The 24,592-nt window shown below is 49.2% G+C and overlaps 1 protein-coding gene across 1 annotated transcript in view; it reads left to right on the top strand.

Annotated features, from left to right (window-relative positions):
• Positions 1-24,592, top strand: part of NRG2 (neuregulin 2) — a 153,402-nt gene that overhangs the window by 75,521 nt on the left and 53,289 nt on the right. The window contains exon 2 of the mRNA XM_041397768.1: positions 22,518-22,689. Within this exon, the coding sequence (XP_041253702.1) occupies positions 22,518-22,689 (172 nt within the window). The remainder of the gene's footprint in view (positions 1-22,517; positions 22,690-24,592) is intronic.

The following is a 24,592-nucleotide window of genomic DNA, read 5'->3' as shown; positions in this document are numbered from 1 at the left end:
AGGGGCAGGATGCAGCAGAACAGTACATTAGTAAGTAATCCCACTATGAATCCAAAAGGTGGTGAGTCAGAGCCCTGGGCATTCCATTTTCAATCCCTTTTTGGAGGTGTAAGTAACCTGGGAAAGGCAGTCTCTGGAAAGAGGAGGAACATCTGGAGAGGGGCTGAGCACAGCCTGGCTGCCGACCTTGGAGGTCATGTGCTCAGCTCATTCTCCTGCCTCATTAATGTGATGGGCTCCAGCTGCAACCTGGCTGAAGGAAAGCTGTGCTGCCATGAGCAGCCTGGCTCTGACATCCTTCCTCCTGCCCCTGGACTGCCAGAGTGCTGCTCTGAGCCCAAGGCTTGGCTCAGGCTGAGCTCCAGTGGAACTGCAGTTGAAAACTGCTCGGAGAAGGTGGGATGAGACTGGTGGTATGTTGTCCTGTGGCATAATTCCTGAGGCAGTGAAATGGGGGAGATGAGTCTCCTGTTCCTCTGACCCCTTCTCATTTTCCCTCAGATTGCAATGAGTGCTTTCAGGTGCATGAGGGGGGATGTTCAGCATGGGGGTTGTATGACCCTGTGCCTTTTCCAGTGCCTGAGAGCTGTTACAGCTCTTGGAATATGGAATGAGTGGAGCTTTGGGTAACACACCTCCTGCTTGGGTGTGCTTGTTTCCTTCTGGCAGCAAAGCTCCATAAAAAAACACTGTGTCTCTTGAAGAGGACTTGAAGAAATCAAGTCCAAGATGAGATTGAGAGATGCAACTCATACCTAGGATCCTAAATCCAGGCTGTTTCCTTTGGCTGAGAAGTCACAAGACTGAAATCCCAGTAAAGGCTGGATGTCTGTGCTGGAAACAGTGTTCAGAGCAGAGGCTATGAGATAACCTGGGGCTTTCCTTTGGGAAAGCTGCACCTTCAGTGAGGACAAGAGCACACTGAGCCTCCCAGCACTCCTGACTCAGCCAGACTCCCTCGGGACTCTGTGGAGCTCCTTGCCCTGGCTGCTGTCAGTGTGAGCTGTGCTGGGGCTGGCCAGGGACGTGCTGGCAGGGAAGGCACTTTGGGAGGGCGAAGGCCTCTCCAGCAGGGCTGGAGCTCGGACATGCATCACCTGCTGTGCTGACCTCCTGTCTGGGGCACACAACAAAGTCACATGGCTGGGGAAGGGGACTCTGCCCAAGGGGGAAGCTCTCACTGGACCCACAGGGGACTGATTGGGGCAAAACTGCCACTTCCCTCCACATCCCATGGGAGTGTCAGAGCAGGGAGAGGTGTGTGTGGGCTCCAGGCTGGGTCCTGGTGCTGTGCCCAGGCAACAAACAGTGCTAGAACCAGTGTGACCCGGGATGGTCTCCTCTCCAACAAGGACAGCCCTCTGTTGTTGCATTTTTGAGATGTTTCAAATTGTAACAACAAATACAAGAGATAATGGTAAAAATTAAACATTTTAGGTAATTAATAACTCTGGTAATTAGGCTTGGCAGACTCAGTCATCAGTTCTTACAATGGATTTTAGTTCAGGCATGTCTGGAAGGCAAGAGCTCCTCAATAGGAGGGAGAGGTGCTTTGCAGAGATCAATAACCACACAAGGCTGTCTTCCTGCAGCAATGGTGTGGTCAAACTTCTGAGGAGTCTGGTGGTCCTGGAGCTCTTCTACAATGTGCTTCATCCCTACTATCCCCTTAGATTTTTGACTACAAATAGAAGTCAGAGCCCATTTTTTGTTGCTAAATTTTCATCCATGGTGAGGATGAGGAGGGGAAGAGAACCACATTTACTTTCCAAGTCTGATATTTGGTGGCTGGCAGAACAGAAAGACAGCAACAAATGTGTGAGATGAACAGGAAAAGTGTTCTTAAGGCAAGCAGTGAAACTTTAATTTACTCTAGGACTACACTAAAGTCAGGTGCTTTAGTGTTTAGCTGGTTTATTTAAAAAAAAAAAAAACAAACAAAAAAAACCACCCCAAAAATTTGAACCAGATTTCCTCCATCATTGACCGATGTTTGGAAGCCCTTCAGAGAAACTTCTTTTTGGTGTCAGAATTTGCACATTTGCTTAATTTGAGGGCAAACTCAGGTTGAAATCCATCAGCAGGTTCTCAGCAGATGTTTCTCTGACCTATCTCCTCTGGCTTTTTTTGGTGGATGTGTGATATGTACCAGCTGAGCATCCAACCCTCTGGCTTTCAACAGTTTTTGATTTGAAGGCTGGGACTTTATTCCCCTCCAAAACTCTGTGTGTGTGTGCATGTGTACATATGTTTGTGCTCACATTAGTTTTTTCTTCCACTTTGAAGTCCATAGGGCTTTGCAAGAATTCCCTGGTTCCTGATGTGCTCCAGCCCTCTGGGGGTGTGGAGATGTAATTTTGGCTAGCACACTACTCTGGCAGAGCCTGTATTGACCCTGGTGTGTCTCTTGTACATCTCTTCCTCCAGTCAAACCACTGACAAAACTCCCATGCTCAGCATCTCCATCTCTGGTTCCAAGCACTCCAGAAGAGCTCTTTGGTCCCTGCTCTTCCCCACCCCTTGGCTTGACCCAAGTGCTCCTGGAGAGAAATCTCCTTGCTCTGGGGGCAGGCTGGTCTTGTTCCAGCAGCAGTGCAGGTGTGGGTTTGTGGAGACTCCTCAGAGCCCTGGTGTTGGCCACATTCCTGCTGGGAGAAGGCAGATCAGCCAAGGAGCTCTGGTGCCAGCAGGGAACTGGGAATGGATGTTCCTGGGGACAACGGGCCAGGGAACAGAGGCAAAGGTGCTCCCCTGAACCTGCCTGGACTGCATGGCTGCTCAGGTGCCTGTGTCCTGTGCCCATTTCCCAGCTCAGGGGAGTGGGGCAGGGCTGGCAGAGAGGAATGTGGAGTTTGGGAAGGGTGGAGGGAGGGAAGGAGGATCTTTCAGCTGCCAGCACAGTCCTTGTGCACACAGGGTAACCATCCTCAGCTGTGCCCGTGCAAACCTGCTGCTCTCTGCAGGAGAGAAACCTCAGCTGCACTGCAAAGCACAAAAACCCTCACCTGCCCGACTTCCTTTGCAGAGCTTGGATGCAAGAGGAATTCTGGTGGGGAAGGAGGCTTGGGAGACACCCCAGAGCCCACACCTGGGGGTACATTGCTCCTTTTTGGGTAGACAGCTGGCAGTGCCAGGCAAGGCTTCCTCAGCCTGTCCTGCTCTGTGATGCCATCATGGATGGGCACAGCAGCTCCAGCTCCACATCACTCCAGAGCCCAGCACTGGCTCTGCCTTCTGCCACGAGCAGGAGGAGCTGTGGGGCTTGTGCTGTGAATTTGGTGCCTGAAAAGGGCCGAGTGTTAAAGTGCTTTGGATCCAGAGAGCCTGGCTGACAGGTCCTTTGCTCACAGGATCCAGGGCTGGAGCAGGGCAGGGTGTCTTTCCAAGGCCAGGAGTCCCCTGCTCACTGCCCCAGGCACAGTTTGTTTCCCTTGCAGAGATCTTCCATGTTTCATCTGCTCATTCAGGCTTCTGCCTGAAGGGCAAGGACAAAGAATGCAATGAACTTCTTGGCATGGAAGTATATTTTGCTTCACATTTGTCAATAAATGAGATTAGGTTTCTGTATTTGTGCTGAGAGGCTGCGTGAGAGGCACGTTTAATGAATGCTAAAATAAACTTTCTGGATAGCTGTGGGGTAACAAACACAGCTAAAACTTGCATCTCAGGAGAGATCCTGACATTGCAGAGATGCCAGTTATATGACCAAGCAAAAACGAGTCAGCCCAAAGCTAAAATTACCCTGGATCTTTCATGAAATGATGACTTGGTACCAAAAGCAGCATGTGTATGATAATGACCATGCTGCTTCTCTGCTTGAAAGAACATTTCCAACTCAGTCCTGGGTTACCTCTCCCAGTTCTTCCAGGTATGAAAACTCTTTGTCCAGAATCTGAACCTTTTATCCTAAAAAAATAATCTCAGAAAGGTGGGAGGCAGCATTAATTGCCTGTTCCTGGGTGTCCTTCCCACTGCCCACCCTGATGAGCCCTGACTCTCCCTCTTTCTGTCCAGCAGGGCCACTGAGACCATGTAGGAATCAGAAAAGCTCTCTGCTGTCAGAAACAGACACATGTGAATCCAGGGTGAGTCCTGGATATCAAGGTTTAAGATCCATGATGAAACATGGATGGATTCAGGAGGGTCACCTTGGATCATAGAATCTTAGAATCACAGACTGGTTTGGGTTGGAAGGGGACCTTAAAACTCTTCTCATCTCATCCCCTGCCATGGGCAGGGACACCTTCCACTATCCCAGGTTGTTATAAGCCCGGTGTAACCTGGCCTTGGACACCTCCAGGGATGGGGCAGTCACAGCTCCTCTGGGCAACCCCACGTCCCCCCCACCCTCACAGGGATGATTTTCTTCCTAACATCCAATCTAAGCCTACTTTCTTTCACTTTAAATCCATTTTCCCCTGTCCTATCAAATATCTTGGCAAATATGGTTGTACCTAGGGGAGAAAATGCTAAACTCTGGAGCAGTGGTTGCAGATGATGGTGGAATGAGCACTGGGGTTTCTTGTGGGAGGCTGGGGGAGGGCAGTGCCACCCCCCATGCTGTGGTGGCACTCAGGCAGATCTGCAGCAGCCACCGAGGCTGAGGGTCTGACTCAGCTTGCCTGATTCACTGCTGTGCACTTCCAGGCATGAGGGGGAAAAGGTTTGTTGGGAACCAAAGAAAAGCTGTCAAGTGAAAAATGTTCCTGTGGGCAGCTGATCCTGGCTCTCTGTTGTGGGAAACAGGAGAAAGGGAACGTGTCCTGAGGGGTTTTGCTGTAGGATACCAGGGCTGGCCGAGCAGCAGCAAAGGCACAGTACATTTTGGGACTGGGTAGCCCAAGCACTGAGCCCTTCTGGCAAGTTTCTGGCTCTTCAGTGCTCCTCTCTCGGGTCATTCCTTGAGGAGGGTGCAGTGCTGCTGCTCTGCCCTGCTGGTGATGGTGTGGGCACTGCAGACCCTGCCCATGACCTTGGCTTCCACAGACCTCCCAAGCTTTAACTCTTTTCAATAGCACTTCTGGCTCTTCTCCTGGCACGCTCCCAGACTGCCCCCCTGAATCTGCAGACGAGAAGTTGCTCTTGTTGCTTGGGACTTTCCTAAGCTGCAGTTCAGGAATTACTCCTTTTTGTAGTCGAGCTTATCCGTGCTACTTGCAGCTGGTGGACAGAAGAGAAAGCAGGAGTGGCAGAAATTGTAGTGCAATGGAAATACGTTGATAACAGCTTTCAAAACCCCCTCTGTCCATGTAGCATGTGTTTGGTTGGGCTTTTTGATTATTAGAACTTCTGGAGAGGTTTCCTTGTCTATCCTATATTTAGAAAATGTGGGCAGGCCATGCCATTTTAAGAAGCAGCCTTGTGTTGGCAGGGCCATTGCTCACTTCATGTGTTGTAACATTTTTGTGTTGGTAATGTTTTGAGTTGCTGTTTGAGGGAGATTCTGTGAGTCACAGCTCTGGTTCTCTTGTGGGGTTAGCTAGGTGTCTTGTTCATTTTGGGGTCTTAGAAGGGAAGAAAGAAGCAGTTGCAATCTGAAGCACCGCCAGCAGTTTTGGTTTTATTGCCAGAGCTCTGATAATCTGGTATTTCCCGTAAAGCCCCAGGTGCTGCACTTGCTTTATTTTCTGGGACTCTCCAATTTCTCTTACCCTCTTACCCTCTTACCCTGTGTCATGGCAGGACACAGACAGTGTGTCCTATCTGGACCCCAAACATTCACAACATCAAAGATAGCAGCAAGCCCCAAACACATCTCTAGGTGGAAATCTCCTTCTGTTAGTTCAATATCACCATTTTCAAGAAGGAGAAGAGGCCCAGTTCATGATTTCCAAATAAGCAGATCTGTGTGTCTGGTGTCTGTCTGTCCCTCCTCTCCTCCTTTCCCCTTCTTTTCTTCCTGGTCTTTTTTGCAGGTCAGAAGAGACACTGAGTGTCTTCTCTGGGGATGGAGAGCCCATTTCCCTGGGCCTGTCCCATCTCTCCTTCCACATGAAGGCACAGCAGCTGCCCCCTGCAATCCTGTGCCCTGCCTCACAAGGGTTTGGGTGCTTCCCCCAGCAGCAGCTTTTTCTGCACTGGAGCCTCGGGGCTTGTCTGCACAGGGAGGCTCTTGCAAAACATGCTTGCCTAGGGTGGGAATTTAAAGGGAAAGAACTGTTCTGCACCAGAGTCCTGCCTTACACCCTGTTATCCTGCAGAAAAACACTGGAGATTTTAGCTGTCTGTGCTTGGTGGAGCAGCTGCACTGGACCTGGGCAGCCAAGGGCTCCTGCGGCAGCTCTGATCTGAGCTGGCCTTGGGCTGCACTGCATGGGAGGCCAGGGCTTGGCAGTGGAGGCTGTTCTCTGTGTACCCAGAAAAGGGGCAGCACTGCAGAGCAGAGCCTGCCCCAGGGTTTCTGGTACCCTCTGGAGGAGCCACGCTGAGCAGAGGCTGCAGAGCACCCTGAGCTGACATTCCCCTCCTCAGCGCTGCCCTTGGCGTAGCTGCCGAGCCCAAACCTGTCAGAGCAGCCTGGGGCTCATCTCAGTGAGCTGTCCTGAGCCAGCAGCCCTTCAGAGCTGGCTGGAGGGGCCTCTGGGAGGGTGTTCAGCTTTGGTCCTCACTGAGCTGTTGGACTGGTCACCCAGCTGTCGTCTGTGTCCCACCCATGCCAGAGCATGAAGCTCCTGAAGCTTTTTCCAAATCCAGCCCTCCAGCGCTGTCTCAGTCCCACCATGCCAACCCTGGGATTCTCCTGGGAAATTATGCTTTGGGGAGCTGAAGGTGAACTGTGGGTACACTGCCTGCTCATCTAAGGTCTCACATCCCAACTCCTTCTGTGAATTAAAGTCCTTTGCCTTTGGGAGAGCAGGGAGGGACTCTGAAACACCTTGCACCCCACAGGATCGAAACCTGAGGTCTCTGAAAGGAGATTTTTTTGACAGTACAAAAAATCATGGAAATGTGGCATTCCCTAGGTCTCTCTGAGGCCAAATGTGGGAGCCCAGACATCCCTGGCTATTCCTGGCTGCTTTCATTTGCATCCCCTGGAAGCTGTCACTGCAGCCACTGAAGGCAAGAGCATAGCAGGACTGGCAGAAAGGCAGACATTTACACGAGGCACAGGCATGCTGTCATCTGGGTAAACTCAGGAAAAATAGATGCAGGGGTTTTGTGCCTCTGGGCATCAGGACAGGAAAGCAGCCCTGTCCATCAGAGAATGCAGAAGACTTCCCCACTGGGAAGTATTCAGAAGCAGTAAGTGATACTTGCTGCATTAAGTGGGGTTCTTGTCCAGCAAGGAGCATGGTCAGACCCAACATCCCAGCCTCCCCCAGCCTGGTGGTCCTCCCTGGCTGCTTTCTGTGCCTGTCACGAGTCCCCATGTGTCACTGAAGCTTCCCCCTGTTCCTCACTGCTGGAGCTGCCCTGCTAACAGAGCTGGCTGCTTGAGGACTCATCAGGGCTGAAATGATTTATTTCTCAGCCATTTACTACAAACGAACCATTGGAAGGCTTTCAAAAGCCATCTTCTCTTGACCTAAGTTCAGCTGAATGTTTTAGCAGCATCAGCTTTACATAACACACCAGTAGAGGGGAATTCTGGGGGAATAAAGTTTATGTTGATAAACAATCCTTGCTGACCAGGATCTCCCTCTCAAAGTTGAGTGGTTGTTCAGAGGATCACTGAGGAGCTGGGAAGTACAAGCCAGCTGCCCCAGAAAAATGTGATGACTTGCGTGTTTACTCTGAGTGTCTGATAAAATCCCAAAATATCTTATGACAGCAGGTAATTCTTTGCCAACATTTAGATTTCAGTGAAATGTCTTGATAGAGCCCTAGCACCCCAAATTAATTCCAGTTGGTGAGGACAGGAGAGCATCACATGGGCTGAGAACTGGGTGGGGAGGACCATGAACAATGGATTAGGATAAACAGCAGTGTGTCGAATTGTCAGGGGAGTGAAGGAGAGCGCAGCCTTGGGAGCTAAAGCTGTGCCAGTTGCTGCCCTCCATGGAGTCTGCACAGAGTTAACCTCTGAAAGGTCTCCTTGGGACCCCGCAGCACATCCAGGGAGCCCCTGAGGGCTCTTATGAAGTGGGGTCTGTTCATTGTCAGTTACCTGGGAATGTTTTTTCAGGATATCCTTCACGGGGCAGGGCTGCCTGTGATCCTGTCTGATGTGTCCATTCAGCTTTTGTTCGTGCTCACAAGGACGCTCCCAGTTAATTAGCTGATATTTTGTCCAGGCATTTATTTACCACCAAATTACAAAGGGAGGGGCACAAGTTGAAAAATGAGGTGAGAAGCATAATAGGGTAGGCTGTGCTCAACTGTGATGTTCCATCTTCATGATCCCCTGGCTTAGGGTGAGAGCTGGGTAATTGCTGGTGTGGGTCCTCGCTGAAAAGCACCATTAGAAAAGCAGATCTGGGATGGATCCTTCCTCTGCGTGTGCAGGGCTCCTGTGACTACAAAATCTGGGATGAATTCTTCCTCTGTATGCCGGGGTCCCTCTGTGTGCAGGGGTCCTGCAACGACCAACAGCATTGTCTAGGTGAGCAGAAAGGTTTTCTTCTCATGGTGTTCCAGGCCTGGCCTTTGGGCAGAGGGGCTGCTGCTGCAGGGACAGGCAGGGCAGGAGGGTGACCAGCAGTCACCTTTCATAGGCTGTGAGTGGAAGCACAGCTTCTACATCCTGCAGCCAGGGGACAAGTGTGACCCCACGGCCTCAAAGCAGCACTGAAGTGTCTCTGAGCTGTGTGTGACAGTGCAGATCCCAACGATCCATCCCAAACAGGCAGAAAAGCAGCACCAGTATTCAGGTGTCTGCCTGAGAGGGTGAGTCAAGCCTCTGGGTTTCATGGAGACAAGGCTGCTGGGAGCTCTTCAGTGAGATGTGGGAGGTAGTCAGCATCTCCAGAAATGAAAGGAGGATGAGACTGGGGCTTGAGAATCATATTCAAGGTTTTCAAGATAATGGATTTTGTAAAGGAAAAAAAAAAATCATCAACCTCACAGCCAAGATTGAGACAGGAAGGACAGAGAGGAGTGATTTTGGTTATCTGTGGTTGGTGGCAGCTGGCATGGGCAAGGGCAAGAGAACAGGAAGAAGGGGCAGTGTAAAGGACAGGACAAAAGGAGAGATGGATTACATCTTTGGAATGATGGAGCATCTCTTTTGCACCTGGGGGCCAGTAGCTGCCAGTGTGACTGGGTTCCCCATCACCTGCTGGGCAGGGCCCTGTACTGACAGCCTTTCTGCCAGGGCAGTTTCCAGAGGGAATCCACTGTTGGTGGGATTGTGAGGTCAGGATCAGCTGTATCCTAGAAGCCACGCAGGTCCTGAGGCACCCTGTGGGATGCAGTGTGGATGTGTCTGGATCCTGGTGAGGTGGATGGATGTTGCAGATCCCCCCTCGGGGCAGGGATGTGATCTGCTCAATTTCTGAGTGGTTCTTCCAAGCTTATTCTTGTAATCTTGTGATTTGTTGTCTCCCTGAACCCTGTCTTTGGACCTTTCCAGGTTAGTTCTGTAGACCCAAAGGTCTATCCAGGCTTTTCCAGGGCAGCTCCTCAGCACCACTATACCTTCTACAGATTCATCAGAAACAAAGTCACATGCATGGGGTATTTAGACTGAGCATTTTGTACAAAAATGTTCTCCAGAAGAGGAGACCCCACTCTTTCCATCAGGTTTGCAGTGTTCTCAGGCCCCTGTAAACCCCTTTTTGGGTTCTAGGTGGTTGCATTCCTTTGCATGGAGCTGCTCAGGGGTGGCTTGGGGAGATGGTGAAGGGGGGGCAGTGGGACTGCAGAAGTGAAGGAGCAGCTCTGCAGGAATTTTGCTTTAGCAAAGACTCTGAGTGCAAATCCTTCTTACCTGCCAGGCTCCACTGCCTCCTTACTTTTCCTTTGTCACTCCTGCATGGAGATGAGAACCACCCATGCTTACAACAGAGGATGAAACCTGAATTGTGCCCTGTCTTTGCCCAGGTCTTCCTTGGATCCCAAACTCCTTCCGCTTGTTGTCACTGCTGCTTAAAATGGCATTTGTGGTGGCATCCAGAGGTCCTGGCTGCAGCATTGTTCCCCTTGTGCTATTCACAGCACAGAGTCATAACAAGAGCCAGTCCCTGCCCCAAATATATTAAGTGGGATCTTTGAGAGAGGAAATGGAAGCACAGAGAAGGGATGTGAATTGTCCCACTTTACGCAACATTTCTGGGATAAAACCCAGCACTATTAATAGCTTTTTGCTCAACAACCATCTTTTGTTCAGAACTCTGCTTTTCACCTTAAGTTGTTTGTGTTGTGCAGGATCTGCTGCCCAGTTTGGTGAAGTTTCCCAGTTTGTGACCTAAAGCTGGACATGAAGCAGGCCAATAAACCCATGTCCAGTTTCAACTTGGAATAATTTCCCTGCTTGGGCCATCACCATGTTGCCTATTGTCTCCTCTTTGCCCACATTTTGCTGCTACATCATTGGTCTTTGTTTTCAGTCACTTGTGTTCTGCAATGGCTCCTAGAAAATTACACCTTCCTATGTTCCTCTTCCCTAAATTCCTCCGTGAAGTGGCTGGACAGCCAGCAAGGGTTGGCTCTCATCACAAAGTCAAATTTGCTTTACCTTCCTTCTCATTTGTTGCCTATGAATATTCTATAAAGTGATCTTCTGCCAGAGAAATGTTTGTGGAAACAGAAACTGTTGATTAAATTTTAATGAAGAGTCACAGGAAGCAAATTTTAAAATTGCAACTGTATGTTTGTGATAATAAGAGCTCTGTCATTGCTGTCAGGGGCTAGAATTGATGCAGGCCACAAAATCTCTTCATCCAACCAAAATGAGCCAGAGTTTCTTGATTTATTTTTTTTTTAAACACAAGCCACAAACTGCTCATGAGCAATTTACAAGCCAAAAATTAGCCAGGATGGCTTTCCAGAGAATAGTTCTGAAGAATATCGCAATAAGCAATATTCAAATATAAAACGAGGGAAAATAAGGATAAAAAAATTAATCAGGAAGAGCTGACATCCTGGAGACTCCTGGCAGCTGTAAATCAGCTTGGTTGGGGGACATTTCAGTGGAAGCCACCCATTGCTGTGCTCCAGTGGGGGTCCGGAGCTGCTCAGAACAATGCTGGGAAGCCGCACTCTGGACAAGGCAGGAGACACGCTGTGTTAGTGTCTCCACTGGGCAGTGCCCAGAGTCCCAGTCGGAATTTACAGCTCGATTTGCTGCTTCCCTGCAGCCCAGGGACGAGGGTGGCCCTTCTGCCTGGCTCCCTCGGCCGGGCTGGGGGATCTCTGCCTGCCGGGGTCTCTCCTGCATGGGTCCCGCTGGGCTCCACGCGGGCTCAGCCGCTGGCAGGGACCAGATGCTGTGCCCAGCGCTCCAGAATGGCACAGACCCAGGGTGAAGGGGCACTGGGACAGTGTCACAGCGCGGGGTGGTAATTCCATCCACGCTTGGTGGGGTTTGGGCTCGTGGAAAAGCTGTCTCAGGGATGATCTTTAGCTTCTTTCCTGTGTTTGGATGAAAACCAGACCTGCGGTCGCTTCTGGTACCAAGTGCTTTAAAGCCTTTCTTCAACCAACAGCAAAACTTTTAATCTTTCTAATATAACATTACAGAGAACAAACAAGTCTCTAATGTAAGCCCTGGGGTCTCTTGTGGGGAGATCCTGATAAAAACAGGGCTTTCTGTTTTGGAAATACCCTCTGGTGGATTTGTCTCTCACCAGAGACAATGGTGAACTTTCAAAGTAGGCAGAGACATGGGAAAAAAATATTGTAATTACAACTGCAAGTGGTTGGCTTTTGTCACGGAATGCTAGAGAATATTATTTTATAGGTTAAAAATTAAACATCTCCACCTCAGTATTAGAGGCTTCTCACTGAATTTATTTATCCAGATATTAAAGTTCTTTCTTCTGTGAATCCCTGTTTTGTGTGGCATTTCACCTGGTTGTGTGTGAAACATCAGAATGTTCTCTGGCCCAGAACTTCCTGGGAAGTTGAAACAGCAAAAAACTTTGCCAGCTGGGCTGTCGCATCTGACCTTCACTTGACCTCTGCCTGCCCTGGATTAACATCTTGTAACTGATCCCAAGTTTCTCTTATTTTTCCTTGCTTGCTGAAGTTAAGCACGTTTGAAAACACTCATTAAAGCTACCTCTCACAGCGAAGTCTGCTGGGGCAGGGAAGGAGGTGGATCCTCTGCTGGGATAGGGCTGGTGTGGGCTGGGGCTACCAGTCCTTCTGCTGATGCCTTGAGAGGCTCCCTAGAACAGGCTAGGCAGTGCTAAAGGAATAAAGTAGGAATTTATTAAAAAGGCCTTCAAAGGACACACCTTGGGCAGTGCAATAGTCCTGCCGTGGCTACACCCAAGATGGTCATGAGTTTTCACACTTTTATAAGTTTTGGTCCATTTAAATATTGGGGTTAATTGTCCAATGACAGCTCCAGGTTATGCAGTCCCATCCTACCAGTTTGCTCTCCACAATTCCCTGTTGTTTGTACTTTTTGGGCCTGAAACTGCAGTGGTGTCCTTGGTTCTGGGGCTGGAAAAGGATTGTTTTGTGTGACTGAGCTGTGAGGAGAACTTGCTAACACTGCAGATGAAGTTCAGAGTTATATACTAATGCAGTACAGAATCCGGAAAATATGAAACCTAAAACTTAAGGCATCACTGCAGTGAGGTGTTCTGGGGTTCCTGCTTTTCCTGACCTCAGATCTCACACCTCATTAGTCAACCCCTCTGTGGTGCTCGTTCCACTTGAATACAATGGAATTGAGGGAGGAGGACAGAGATCCCCAGCACTGCTGTGCTGCCTGGGTGCAGCCCTGGTGCTTGGCTGGCACACCTGGCTGTGATGGGCTCAGGGCTGGGCAGGGAGGGACAGGTGTATGTGGCAAACCTGGCACCTCGCTCAGAGATTTGGTCACGTTCTCCTGTTTGCAGTGGCCCATGTCTTGATTTACCTGAAGGACTTGGTGCGTGTGTTTGGGGCTGTGCTGTACCCCCACAATGCGGTGAATCCTGTTTTTGCAGGTTTTCCTGAGCCATAGAATCATCACAGACTCCCAGAATGGTTTGGGTTGGGAGGAACCTTGGAGACCATCTCATTGCACCCCCCAGCCAGGGGCAGGGACACCTCCCACTGTCCCAGGCTGCTCCAAACCCCTTCCAGCCTGGCCTTGGACCCTTCCAGGGATGGGGCAGCCACAGCTTCCCTGGGCCCCCTGTGCCAGGGCCTGCCCACCCTCACAGGGAAGAATTTCTCCCTGCAATGCTTCCACCAGTCCATAATGGTCTGTCTGCTGTCCTCCCGTCCCTGGGAGAGCCCAGGTGGTGCAGGCAGTCCCTGTAGGAGGAATTTCAGCTCCCCTCTAACTGAGTTCTTCTCCTCTGTATGTTAAAGCAACAGTCCTTTGATTCATAGAGCTGTAAAACGTCCAGTAAGGTTTTTTTTTTCCCCCATCTCTTTCTAGAACCAATGACATTCCACTAATGGTCATTTGTATCTGCAAATTCTTTCCTGAAAGCTTTTAGCCTTTAGCTTTGCCATGACGTAAGGGGTCTATATATGGTTTCATGTACAGATTTCATAATAAACATTTAATGAAATGAGTTTTTTTTTTCTGCTAACCTAGATTGTTTTGTCTCCTGGGGTGAGTTTTTCAATCACTTTCCTTTGGTGATTGAAAGATGATGGATGGCACCCGGGTCTTTACCAGGGTTCTAGGGCAAGTAATTTGTGCTTAGTGCTCAGTGACTGGAACAAAGGATTAATGTATTTTAAAGTTTTGGATGCTTGGGGTAATTTCTTTGTTGGCTGGGTCTGGACCGGCAGTCCACAAAGCATGGGTGGGCAATTTTTCTAGCTGATTGTGAAGATAGAGATAAAGCTATATTTTATGAATTGCTGTTTCCAAGGTCATCTGGAAATTGAGCACTTCATAAAACATATCTTTGTTCAAAGATATATTTGATTATATAAAATATGATCCCAGAATCAATTGGGTACAAACAAGATGTTGCCTTTAGGGTTGAAAACACATTGTTAGAGGCATGAAGAGCAGAAATTGTCGCTGCTGTCTTTGTGTGGCTATTGTTTTTGGTCTTAATAGGAACAGAATGAATGACATTTTTCCACCAGACCACTTATGCTCAACTATACCTCCAGGACAACTTCCTGGCCAAAAATATTCAAAACAAACAAACACAATAGCAATTCTACTCCAATTACATTGTTTGCAAACCAGCTAGCATTCATAGAGTACTAGGTTTGGCAAATCCAAGCACTTCAGCCCCTGGATTTTAGTACTGGATATTTGCATGTGCATGCCTTGGTGGTGTTGTGCTCTTCAGGTGCGTGTTTGTGCATGGGCATCTCCAGTATTGTGGCAAAAGCACAGCCCAGTTGTCTTAGCAGTTTGGGTACTGGGATGACATCCCTGCCCAGTGACCAGCTGCTCATTGATTTCAATGGAGCTGAGATTTCAGCCTCGGGCTCTGCACCAAATCATACACCAATTTCAAAACTTTCACTGGAAAGAAGAATAACTGGGTTTTTAAGTGTGGGAAAGACAGAGGAGGAGGAATTTATCAGTTGCTCTTAAATATAAATGGAGCCAGTAAGAGGAGGGTGGAATTTCTGGTTTTGTGGCACATTTTCATAGAATCACAGAATCATTAATGTTGGAAAAGACCTCTAAGATCCCTTAGTTTGAGTTGCCAGAGGGACCTTATAGAGAGCAAACCTAAATCAACAAACCTGCTAATAACTTTCCAATCGATTTTCTTTGGTGATGGGAATGGTCATGAAAATAGAGATTGCTGTAACTCTCAATTTAAATACACGTAAAAAAAATAAATTATAATAGTGCTGTAAATTGGTGTTGTAGTCACTTCTCCTCCCTGAGACAGAAGGCTACAGGAACTTAGTTAAAGGAAAGAAACTTGTGTGTTAGGGAAGGTATGGGACATGTAGGGAGGAATAATGTATTTGTTCTGGCTTCAGCAAAGTGCTTTCCACGCTTCATTCCAACCCCAAATCCACAGATCTCTGACTTTTCAGCATCTTCACGCTTCCAGTCGCCTGTGTCCTTCCACCAGTGTCTGTTCTGTGTGAGCAGCTGACAGTGTCCACAGCAGACCCCCAGGACCTGGCAGAGTGGCTCCTGCCTTGTCACCTGTGTCTCCAGCTCCCAGAGTGGGACCTCTCCCAGGAGCACAGAGAGGAGCCTCTGACTCCTGCTGGAATACCTCTGTGGGAGAGGCATGGCAGCAAGGACATCTCCCATGTCCTTGGAGAGCTTTGGGTTATTAACCCTTGCTGTTCTCTGCAGTCTCTGCGCAGGGAGTCCCTCGGACAGTGGAGTGAGGTGTAAATGTCCCAAGTGAGCCACAGGGTGTAGTGCTGGATCCCACATTGGAGTCCCTGCCCTCTGAGGGTGCTGAGGCCCTGGCACAGGTTGTCCAGAGAAGCTGTGGCTGCCCCATCCCTGGCAGTGTCCAAGGCCAGGTTGGATGGGGCTTGGAGCAACCTGGAATAGAGGAAGGTGTCCCTGCCCATGGCAGGGGGCAGAATGAAATGAGCTTTAAGGTCCCTCCCAACCCAAACCTTTCTATGGTTCCATGACTCCATGATCACTGCTCCTGGAGAAACATGGCTATTTGTTAATTAAAAGGTCAAACAGTGGTTATAGCAAAATGCTGCCCCTTGGAAATTTAAATTTGTTGTTGTTGTTTACCTGTCACGTAGCCCTGCTCAGCACACCAAGATCTGAGACAGTGGCTACAAAGACTGCCATGAGAATGTCTGAACATGCTTTGGCATAAACTGAAACATAAGTTGCCTGAAGTATAAATCATATTACAGATATTATATTATGTTTAATCCTCTGGGTTTGGAGCCTGTAGTTACCCACTGGGGGTCGAGGCTGGCATGGGGCAATGTGTCAGTGTCACACCAAGGTTCTCACCCGCAGGCTCTGGGCTGTGTGTGGTCTGTGGACGTTCTGTCCACCCATGCAATAAAGCCAGGGTTGTTCTACAGCTTCACTCAAATCCAGCCCTGTTACCTCCAGGGGTGTTGGAGGGTCACAGACTCTGAGGAGTCCTTCTGACCCTGCCACCAAGGAGCTGAGTCCCCTCAGAGTTCTGGCTGCACACACCACAGCCTGCCTGGGTGCACAGCAGGGACTGCCTTTTGCCCTCTCCATAAAAACCTGGAAAAAAGGAGGACAAATACCAAGTGTGTTGTGATTTCTTTTCAAGCAGATCCCATTTTTCCATTCCTTCTGGCAGGAGGGAGCTTTCCCCAGAGTGGGTCCCTTCTTTTACAGGTTGGCATTTGCAGCCAAAGTCCAGGAGATCAGGAGCTGCTGCTGTTGCTGCTGAGCTTCAGGTTTTTCTCCGTGTTAAACAAAGGCCAAATTAAACCCAAGGCAAAGAAGCATCACCTCAGATTAAAACAGTGGGGCCTGTGGGACTGCATCAGGCAAGAAGTGAGATGTATGACAGTGGGGAGGGTGCTGACCCCCAAGACGTGTCTGGTGTCCCAACCTGCATGGTGATGTGCCAGGAACACAGGTCCTTACTTTGCAGTAGAGATGACTGAAATGGGAAAAATTCCTTTCAGTTAGGAATTGCCATCTTGGCAAATGTTTGTGATTGAATCTGGAGCAGGTTGAGGCTGCAAAACAGATCCTATGGAAAGATGAATTCTGTAATTTTCCATGTTAGAGAGTGTGTAGGTACTCCCATCTGAGGCAGGGATGTCTGTGCAGGCAGTGAGATTTGAACAGCAAAGTGGTGGGGACTCTCCAGAAGGGGCTTAGGGACCAGCAGCCTTTGAGACCTGGCTCAGGCGTGTTTCATGCCTCCAGATCTTGTCCTTCTGTGAGGCCTGGAAGCCTCAAGGACTGTGCCTCGAACATCTTTTAGGTGTCTGGGTTCCTGTGAGGAGAGCTGGGAGCTCAGACCCATGGAGACACTGCTGGATCTGCAGCTTCTCCAGCCCAGCACAAGAACCCAGTGGAAGTCCCAGCACCAAGGTGGAAGGGCTGTCCTGAGACCAAAGGCTTGGACAGGCTGAGAAACACAGCTCTCTTCCAAGAGATCACCTGTGCACCTTCCTTCCCCTCCCCTCTGGCACAGGAGGGGTGTCCTGACCTGGGAACATTCGGGTGGGGGCCTTGTGTGGAAAGCCATGGCTCGGATACAGGCACATCAAGGATCACCTTTAGCCTGTGCGTTTGTAGGTCTTAACTCTCCTTGCATCTCTTCCATTCCTCTGAGAAAGCACTTTTCAGCTTCCCTTTTCCATGCCAAAGGGAATTCAAGCTCAGTTGCCTTCTTCCTCAGCTGCTCAGAGAGACACAGAAGGATCTTGTCCTCCCAGGTCTCCAGTTCCGCCGACCTAAACACTTTGCCAGCCTCCGTATGCCAGGCAGAGCGGGGCAGCCTCCAGTGGCTCACACTGCAGCCCTTGGAGGAGGCCAGGACAAGAAATCCCATCTGCTCATGGCATCAGTCATCCAGAGATCCCAGATGTGTCTGTATGGAGCATCCCCATGGCTCGGGAAGCAGTGTCTGTGGCTGCTATTGCTGGCTGTTCCAGAGCTCATGCAGCACCTTTCCCAGGCTGGCTGCTCCTGCCTTTTGCTGCTGAGGGGTTGTTTATGTAGGATGCTCTGTGGGTGGGATGTGGTTTTGTCACCACTCCATTGTTGGACTCTGTTTGGGCACTCTGCCCGAGGATGATTAATGATGTTTTGAGTTGAGGCTCTGAGGTGCTTGCAGGCATACTGCAGGTACCAGAAGTAAAAGAGGTGTTGTTATCCTCAAGGTACTTCAGTGTTATATCAAGTGTAATCAGAAGTGAATTAATTAAAGCAGTGTGTACATGTAAATCCTTTTATGGTGGATGTTCAAACAACTCATATCGTGTAGTTTAGAGCTCAGCGTTTCAGACTTTTGTAACCCTCTCCTCTCCGTGAGAAGGCAGAGGGTGCCAGGACTGCTGTCAGAGGACAAATCTCTCCTGCAAAGGTCTTTTTGTCAAATGTGGTTCTTAAAACAAGTTAGGAAATTGTGTGCATTTGTCAATCCTGGCTGCGGCATGTTTCAAGGTTAATTTTTACAGCTCACACAACTAGTGTAGGATGGGATCTAATGGTTGATTGGGTTTCATCTGACCTTGGAGTGAGCAAAAATCTGTCGAAAAATTGTATTTATTGTTGGTCTCAGCTCTATCAGGATTAAACTTGCTTTTTGCAGCACGACATACCCTTGATGTGGTTGTCACTTAGAAAAATTGCCTGGAAATACATCTGGCTCTTCTGTCCAACAGCTCAAGCATTGTGAGGTTGGTGACACTCCACCCCACGGAGAGGAGACACAAATTTGGATGGAGGAGGGGCTGACAGGATTGCAAGGTGACCAGAGATACAGATCCTAAGCTCTGACAAGCAGAGCCAAATCCTTCTTTTTTCAAGTTCAAACCCCTGTTTTGGTGAAGTTGGCAGCAGTGGGGGCTGAGCTGGGGGTGCTGCCAGCCCAGCTGTGGAGGAGACCACAGCTGGCACGGCTGTTCCATGGGAGCCAGAAGGTGAGGAGCTGAAACTGCAGCTTCAGCTCTGCCTGTCCAGGGTGACGGGTGACTTGGGGGACCCTGGAGCTGTATTTGGGCTCTGACAGAAGCTGTCCTGGTCCCACCTGTGTGGAGGAGGCTGGGAAGCTGGGAATCAATGAAAACATAATGAATGAGACCTGGACCCTGCCTGGCACACATCTAAAGCTGTTTGCTCAGGATAGTGTGCTATTTTTATATGTGTGAAGCTAGTGACTTTGTTTTTCCAGCATGCTGGAAAAAGTATCAAACAAGGAGGAGATAAAAATGACCCCAAATGCTCAGAGCACTAAGAAAAGGGGACACTCAAAATCAATCCCCTGATCTTTTTGAACTTGATTAATGGTTTTCTGAGTTGCAGCTCTGTGATTTGGACAGGGCAGAGGTGGGAAATGGGTCAAAAGCTGAAAGTGTACCTAGATGTAAAATTTTGACATACTCCAGTATTAGCACTCCATGTGCTGCTCTGGTCTCAAGCTGCTTTAGTTTACTGTTGGAGAAGGTTGAAAGGTGATTCAGTCATAGTTTACAAGTACCTAAAAAGGGAAGGGGTTTCTGGTTGCTAGATGGGATTCAAATTTACCAGAGAAACGCAGAGATGTCTTGGCTGGAAGCCAAAGTTAGAGAAGTTCAGACCATGAATAAGAACTGCAGTTTAAACTTTTTATGAGTGAAAACCAGAGGAAAGTCTTTGTCTGGAATTAAGCAGAGTCATCAGCAGTGAATGGCTCTAAATGAAGATTTCTGTGTTTTTCTGAAAGCAGCAGGAATTATGAAGTGAGGCTTTCCAGCTCAGAGCAGCCCATCCCAGAGACCAAGGCCAAGCTTCCCTTTTGCCCAGAGCAATGCTCTGGATGCTGTTTCCCAGGCTTGGGGCTCTGCCTGCTCTTCCCACGCTGCTGTCCAAGCACAAGCCCTGCTGCAGTGCAGCAGAAAGGGCACAGATGTGTCAGGGAGCACAGCTCTGCCTCTTTGTGCACAGCCCTTTTCCCAGACACAGTCCAGAATATTTTGGGATTGGATTCCCCTTTCACTGCTCTGTCTGATTCAGCTGGGGGATTGCAGTCCATGAAGTGTGGCCTGGAGCTGAATACACTGTCTCTTTCCCTCCTGTAGTGAGACACCAAAAACATGTAGACTGGGGTGGAAAGATGTTCTCCTCCCTTTTTTTGGGCAGGACTCTCTGCTGGAGGGATGGGATGCCCTGTGTGTGTATCAGCTCTTTGGTTTTTTTGGATCTGCCTGCCTAGGAATGTCCTGTAATCATCACTGGTGGCATGTGCAGAGTTTTAGGTGAGACATGATTCATGTTGGTGGGGAGATCATGGAGAGTTCCTTGCTTGTTCTTGGCCCTCTTCTCCCACAGGCTTCAGGTCCGTGGGGTTTGCTCTGCTCTTGTCAGCATTCCAGTGCAGAGGGGCAGGGCTGACACCCCTTTCTCCCAGCAGTTTCCAGTTTCTCTTCCACTCGGTATGGTAGCACATAGAACTATGGAAAGGAGACGAGAATATTCTTTCACCCTCCCCAGGACTCAGATGTTATATCAGTTTTAACACCAGTTGACCTTCTTTACATCCTACTACTTGTTCTAGCTTATAAAATATTGGAATTCTTCACACTTGTGGCTTCTCTGAAATGAGACAAGAGTTCTCCCTTCAGTGACTGGTATCTCAGTCCTAATTAACCCATATTATGTCCATATGCTGCCTGCTTCATAATTCTGCAGACCACCAGGCTGGAAATAAAACAAAGCAGATGCAGCCATGCCAAGGTCAGGACCTTCCCTGTATTTAAGGTGTATGGATAATGTTGGCATGGGACAGGGTGACCTCGGGGTACAATTGGAGCTAACTGACACACACATTCAGACAGAATAAATATTTGAGAGTCTATTTCTCTATTCCCCAAAATGACCCCTATAAAAGCAAGGTCCTGTTTACCTTCCTGGCTCTCCGTGCAGTGTTCTGAGAAGAGACCAGCTCTCTTCTCTCTTCACTGCCTTCCAGCTCTTCTGGGGAACCCATTTCCAGGCAAGGATCAGGGATATGGGCTTCACAAAACCCATGACACCTTGGATTTTCACAGAATTCCTAAAGTTTGGTGAAAGCTGAGATCATTTCTGGTCAGAAGTCCCTGTTTGTGCCAAAGCACAGTGACCTGGGAAGCAGTGAGAGATGTCAGTGCACAGCCTGCATCCCTTGCCTGCAGCTGACCCAATGGTTTTGTGCTGTCCCTGTCCCATTAGAAAATCATGAAATGGTTTGGGTTGAATCAGCCTTAGGGGACCTTAAAACTCATCTCATTTCAACTCCCTGCCATGGCAGGGGCCCCTTCCACTATCCCAGGGTGCTCCAAGCCCTGTCCAGCCTGGCCTTGGACACTTCCAGGGATCCAGGGGCAGCCACAGCTGCAAAGTCTGATGTGCTTGGGACCACGTTACCCACTCCCAGCCTGGGCTTGCCTTTCAGTCACTGTGAGCTCTGCTTGGCTAATTCCTGTTACCCTGAACTGTTCCATTTCTATCCATGTTGAGATCCTTTTGATTAAGGGCAATTTAGCTTCTCATTCCCATCAGGAATATGAGAGTGCTGAGAGCTTCCTACCTCAGGAGCATATTCCTGATGATCGCTGTGCTTTTTATTATTTCATGTAAGATCCCTTTTGGTGAGAACAGTCTTTAAATACTATCAACCTACACTAAACTTAGCTTGGCATGAAGAACTAGAGGAGACACACAAAGGTCTGTAGAACAGTGATTGTTCTGATGAAACCCATCCAGTCCCTCAGCCTTTGAGTGCTCTGCCATTTCGCAAGATCAGAATGCACAAAGCAATTAGAAGGTGGTTTGTGCATATTAGAAAGAGGAAATTATCTATCTGTAACACACCTCAGACAAGGAGAAACCATTGTTACCAATATTCTTAAGGCAAAGCCAGCAAGTTGCTGTTTCCTTTTTTAAGGTTAGCACTGAGAAAGAAAAAGGGAGTTAGAAGAGTGCAGAGCTGTCAGTTGAAAGAAAAATTGCAAGCCTGCTAATCCTTTCTTGTCAGGTTTAATATAAAGCCTGGCAGAGATTGATAAGAAGTGTCTCCCTCTCTGTCTGATGTTCCAGGTGCATGGTAAAAATCACCTCTCTGAAACACCCACGTGCAGAGCCAGGCTCCAGGCTGGAAAGGCTGCTGGCCGGCCTGACACTGCTGGCAGAAAACCATTTAAAATACCTATTCTTTAATTTTTCTTCTTGCAGCCTGAAGAATGGCTGTTCCTCCTAACTCCTTACACATGCAGGATTTTCTTGCAGCCCCTCTCAGTGGTTACTGCTCTGCTGATGTTGAGCTGAACAAGGTCTCTGCAGCAGATTTGGAGCATCTGGGGCACAGGGGCCTGCTCCCTGTGACCTGCCTCTGCTCCATCTGCACTGAAACATTCTGGCTGGGGCTGCTGGGGCTGTGGGACTGGCAGCACACCTGTGGCAGCCCCAGAGTTCAGGTAGGTGTTGATAATCTGCAGCAGCAATGGCCAGAAGCAGGGGAAAATAATCCATGAAGAGCTTGAGCTCATGCATGGTGGGAGAGCCTGGAGAGCTCGGCAGAGCTCTGCAGGGACAGGAGACACAGGGTCCTGCCTGCATGGGTAGGGCTGCTGTGGAACCATCAAATCTGGTCACGGGGAGCCTCAGACCTGAGGGCTCCCTCTGTTCCCTGTGTGGACGTTTCTGACTCCATGCTCCTTCCCTGCGTGCTGTTTTCCCCGGGCAGCCCCTCTCTGTCACCTCGTGGCAGAGGGGGCAGCAGGAGCTTGGCCCAGGGGAGGGGCTGGGGGGGTTCCTCTTGTGTGTGCACAGCTCTGAGAGGGGCAGGTTTCACAGTGTCCCCTTTCTCTTTCCCTAGCTGTTCCTCCCAAACTGAAGAAACTGAAGAGCCCAAATGTTCACGTGGGTGAGAAGATTTCCCTGAAATGTGAGGCGACTGCTGGAAACCCTCAGCCATCCTACAAATGGTTTAAAGATGGAAAGGAGCTGAAGAAGAGTAAAGACATCCGGATCAAGTATGGGAATGGGAAGTAAGTATGACACAGGGCTGCTCTGCCTCTGCTCCCTCAGGGTCTGGGTCTGCGGCCATCTGGCTGGAGGTGTTGCTGTGCTCCCCAAGTCTCTGCTGAGCAGCACTGAGGGCTCCCTCAGGGCCACAGGACCACCCTCAGCCCAGTTACCATGGCCAGGAGAGCGAGCAAGATCCCCAGTGTCCTCAGAGAGTCGTGGAGAGAGGAGCAGGGCATGCACAGGGAAGGTGCTGGGCTTGTGGATGGGCTGTCCTGGGGTCAGGGAGGCATTGGATACCTGAGGCAGGTGTCCTGTGACGTGGGGAGGCTTTCCCTGGTAGCTGTGGGCAGCTCAGGTTGCCTGGAGTGACTCCTGCTCTGTGATTAGGGGTTGGATGCAGAAGTACCCAAACCCAGCTGTTGCCCCATCACTCAGCAGCCGGGCTGTAGGAGGAATTGGTTTGTTCCCTCCTGAATTTAGGTGGACACAGAAGCATCTAAGGCCACTGAAAAATCACAGAATGACAAATTAGGGCTGGAAGGGAGCTCTAGAGATCATCCAGTTCAACCCCCCTGCCAAGGCAGGGTCACCTGGAGCAGGTGACACAGGAACATGTCCAGGTGGGGTTGGAATGTCTCCAGAGAAGGAGACTCCACATCCTCCCTGGGCAGCAGTTCCACTGTTCTGCCACCCTCAGTGTGAAGAAGTTCTTCCCCATGCTGGGATGGAACTTTTCATGATTTAGTTTATGGCCATTGCTCCTTGTCATGTCACTGGGCACCACCAAAAAGAGCCTGGCACCATCCCCTGACACCCCTTGGAGATATTGATGTGCATGAATGAGGTCCCCTCTCAGTCTTCTCTACACTGAGCAGGGCTGAGATGCAAGATTACCTCACCACACTGATCAGGTGTCATGGTCATCTGCAGAGACCTCGTCTTGTGCAAATCCTTCCATCTGTCCACCCAGGGCAAGCTCCCTCACATCTGCCCCAAAGTCCCCACCCAGCAAAGCTCTCAGGTGGCTCTCAGTGACTGTCACCCTCAGCACCACCTCATGCAGGCAGGGCTAAAGCACCTGGAGATAGAGGCTCCAATGACCAAGCTAAGGCGTTCTCACTGGGAATGGATTCAAATGAATCCATGTTGATATTTCTCAAGGCCCAATATTTACATATAATGTATCTTAAAATTATTCCATTATCATGGCTATGCTTGCGTTCATACATCCTGACCTAGCCAGCAAAAGTCAGCTTCCAACTGCCTGACCCCTTGGAAAATTTGATTCTAATTCTTTGCTAGCATGTGTTGTGGGTGTGTGAATACAAGGTCATCATGGACTTGTTAGAGTAGCAATTTTTAAAGAAAGAAGAAGCCACTACAAATCAGTTAGAAAAATCACTCTGTGTCTGAACGGGGCGTTGCCAATTGCCCTAATTTAATTTCAGTCCTGTTGGGTTTGGTTTCAGAGTCACACCCAAGATGGTTGACCGCCTTTGTAATAACTCTAGGGCTTGTGGCTGTGTTGGGATGAGGCAGTGAGGTGGTCAGTGCGCCCCGGATAACTGGGTGCTGTCTGCTCAGGAAGGACTGTCTGGGCTTGCAGGCAGCAGGGACAGGGCAGAGCTGTGCCTGCCTCTCTATGTCCCAGTAACAGGCCCCCAGCTGGGTAATAATTAGCACTGAATCTCTGATCCTCAGAAGATAGATCAATCTCTTTATTCTATTATCATTATTAAGAAACATTCTTGCTTTTATAGATGGTCCCCAGGAGGGACCTGGACCTAAAAATTGGTCCTCTAATCTAAACACCATCACCATTGGCTAATTAGGAAACTACTTTTTGGTAAACAAATCTTTACAACACATTCTACATGTTCAGAACAAGAGGTGTAGCAAGTGAGGACAAGAATTGTTTCTCTT

This window comes from Onychostruthus taczanowskii, unplaced genomic scaffold, assembly GCF_017590055.1.
Source record: "Onychostruthus taczanowskii isolate IOZ18803 unplaced genomic scaffold, ASM1759005v1 scaffold14, whole genome shotgun sequence".
NCBI lineage: Eukaryota > Metazoa > Chordata > Aves > Passeriformes > Passeridae > Onychostruthus > Onychostruthus taczanowskii.
Note: the sequence above shows the minus strand (reverse complement) of the source record. Positions and strands in the feature narration are given on the sequence as shown.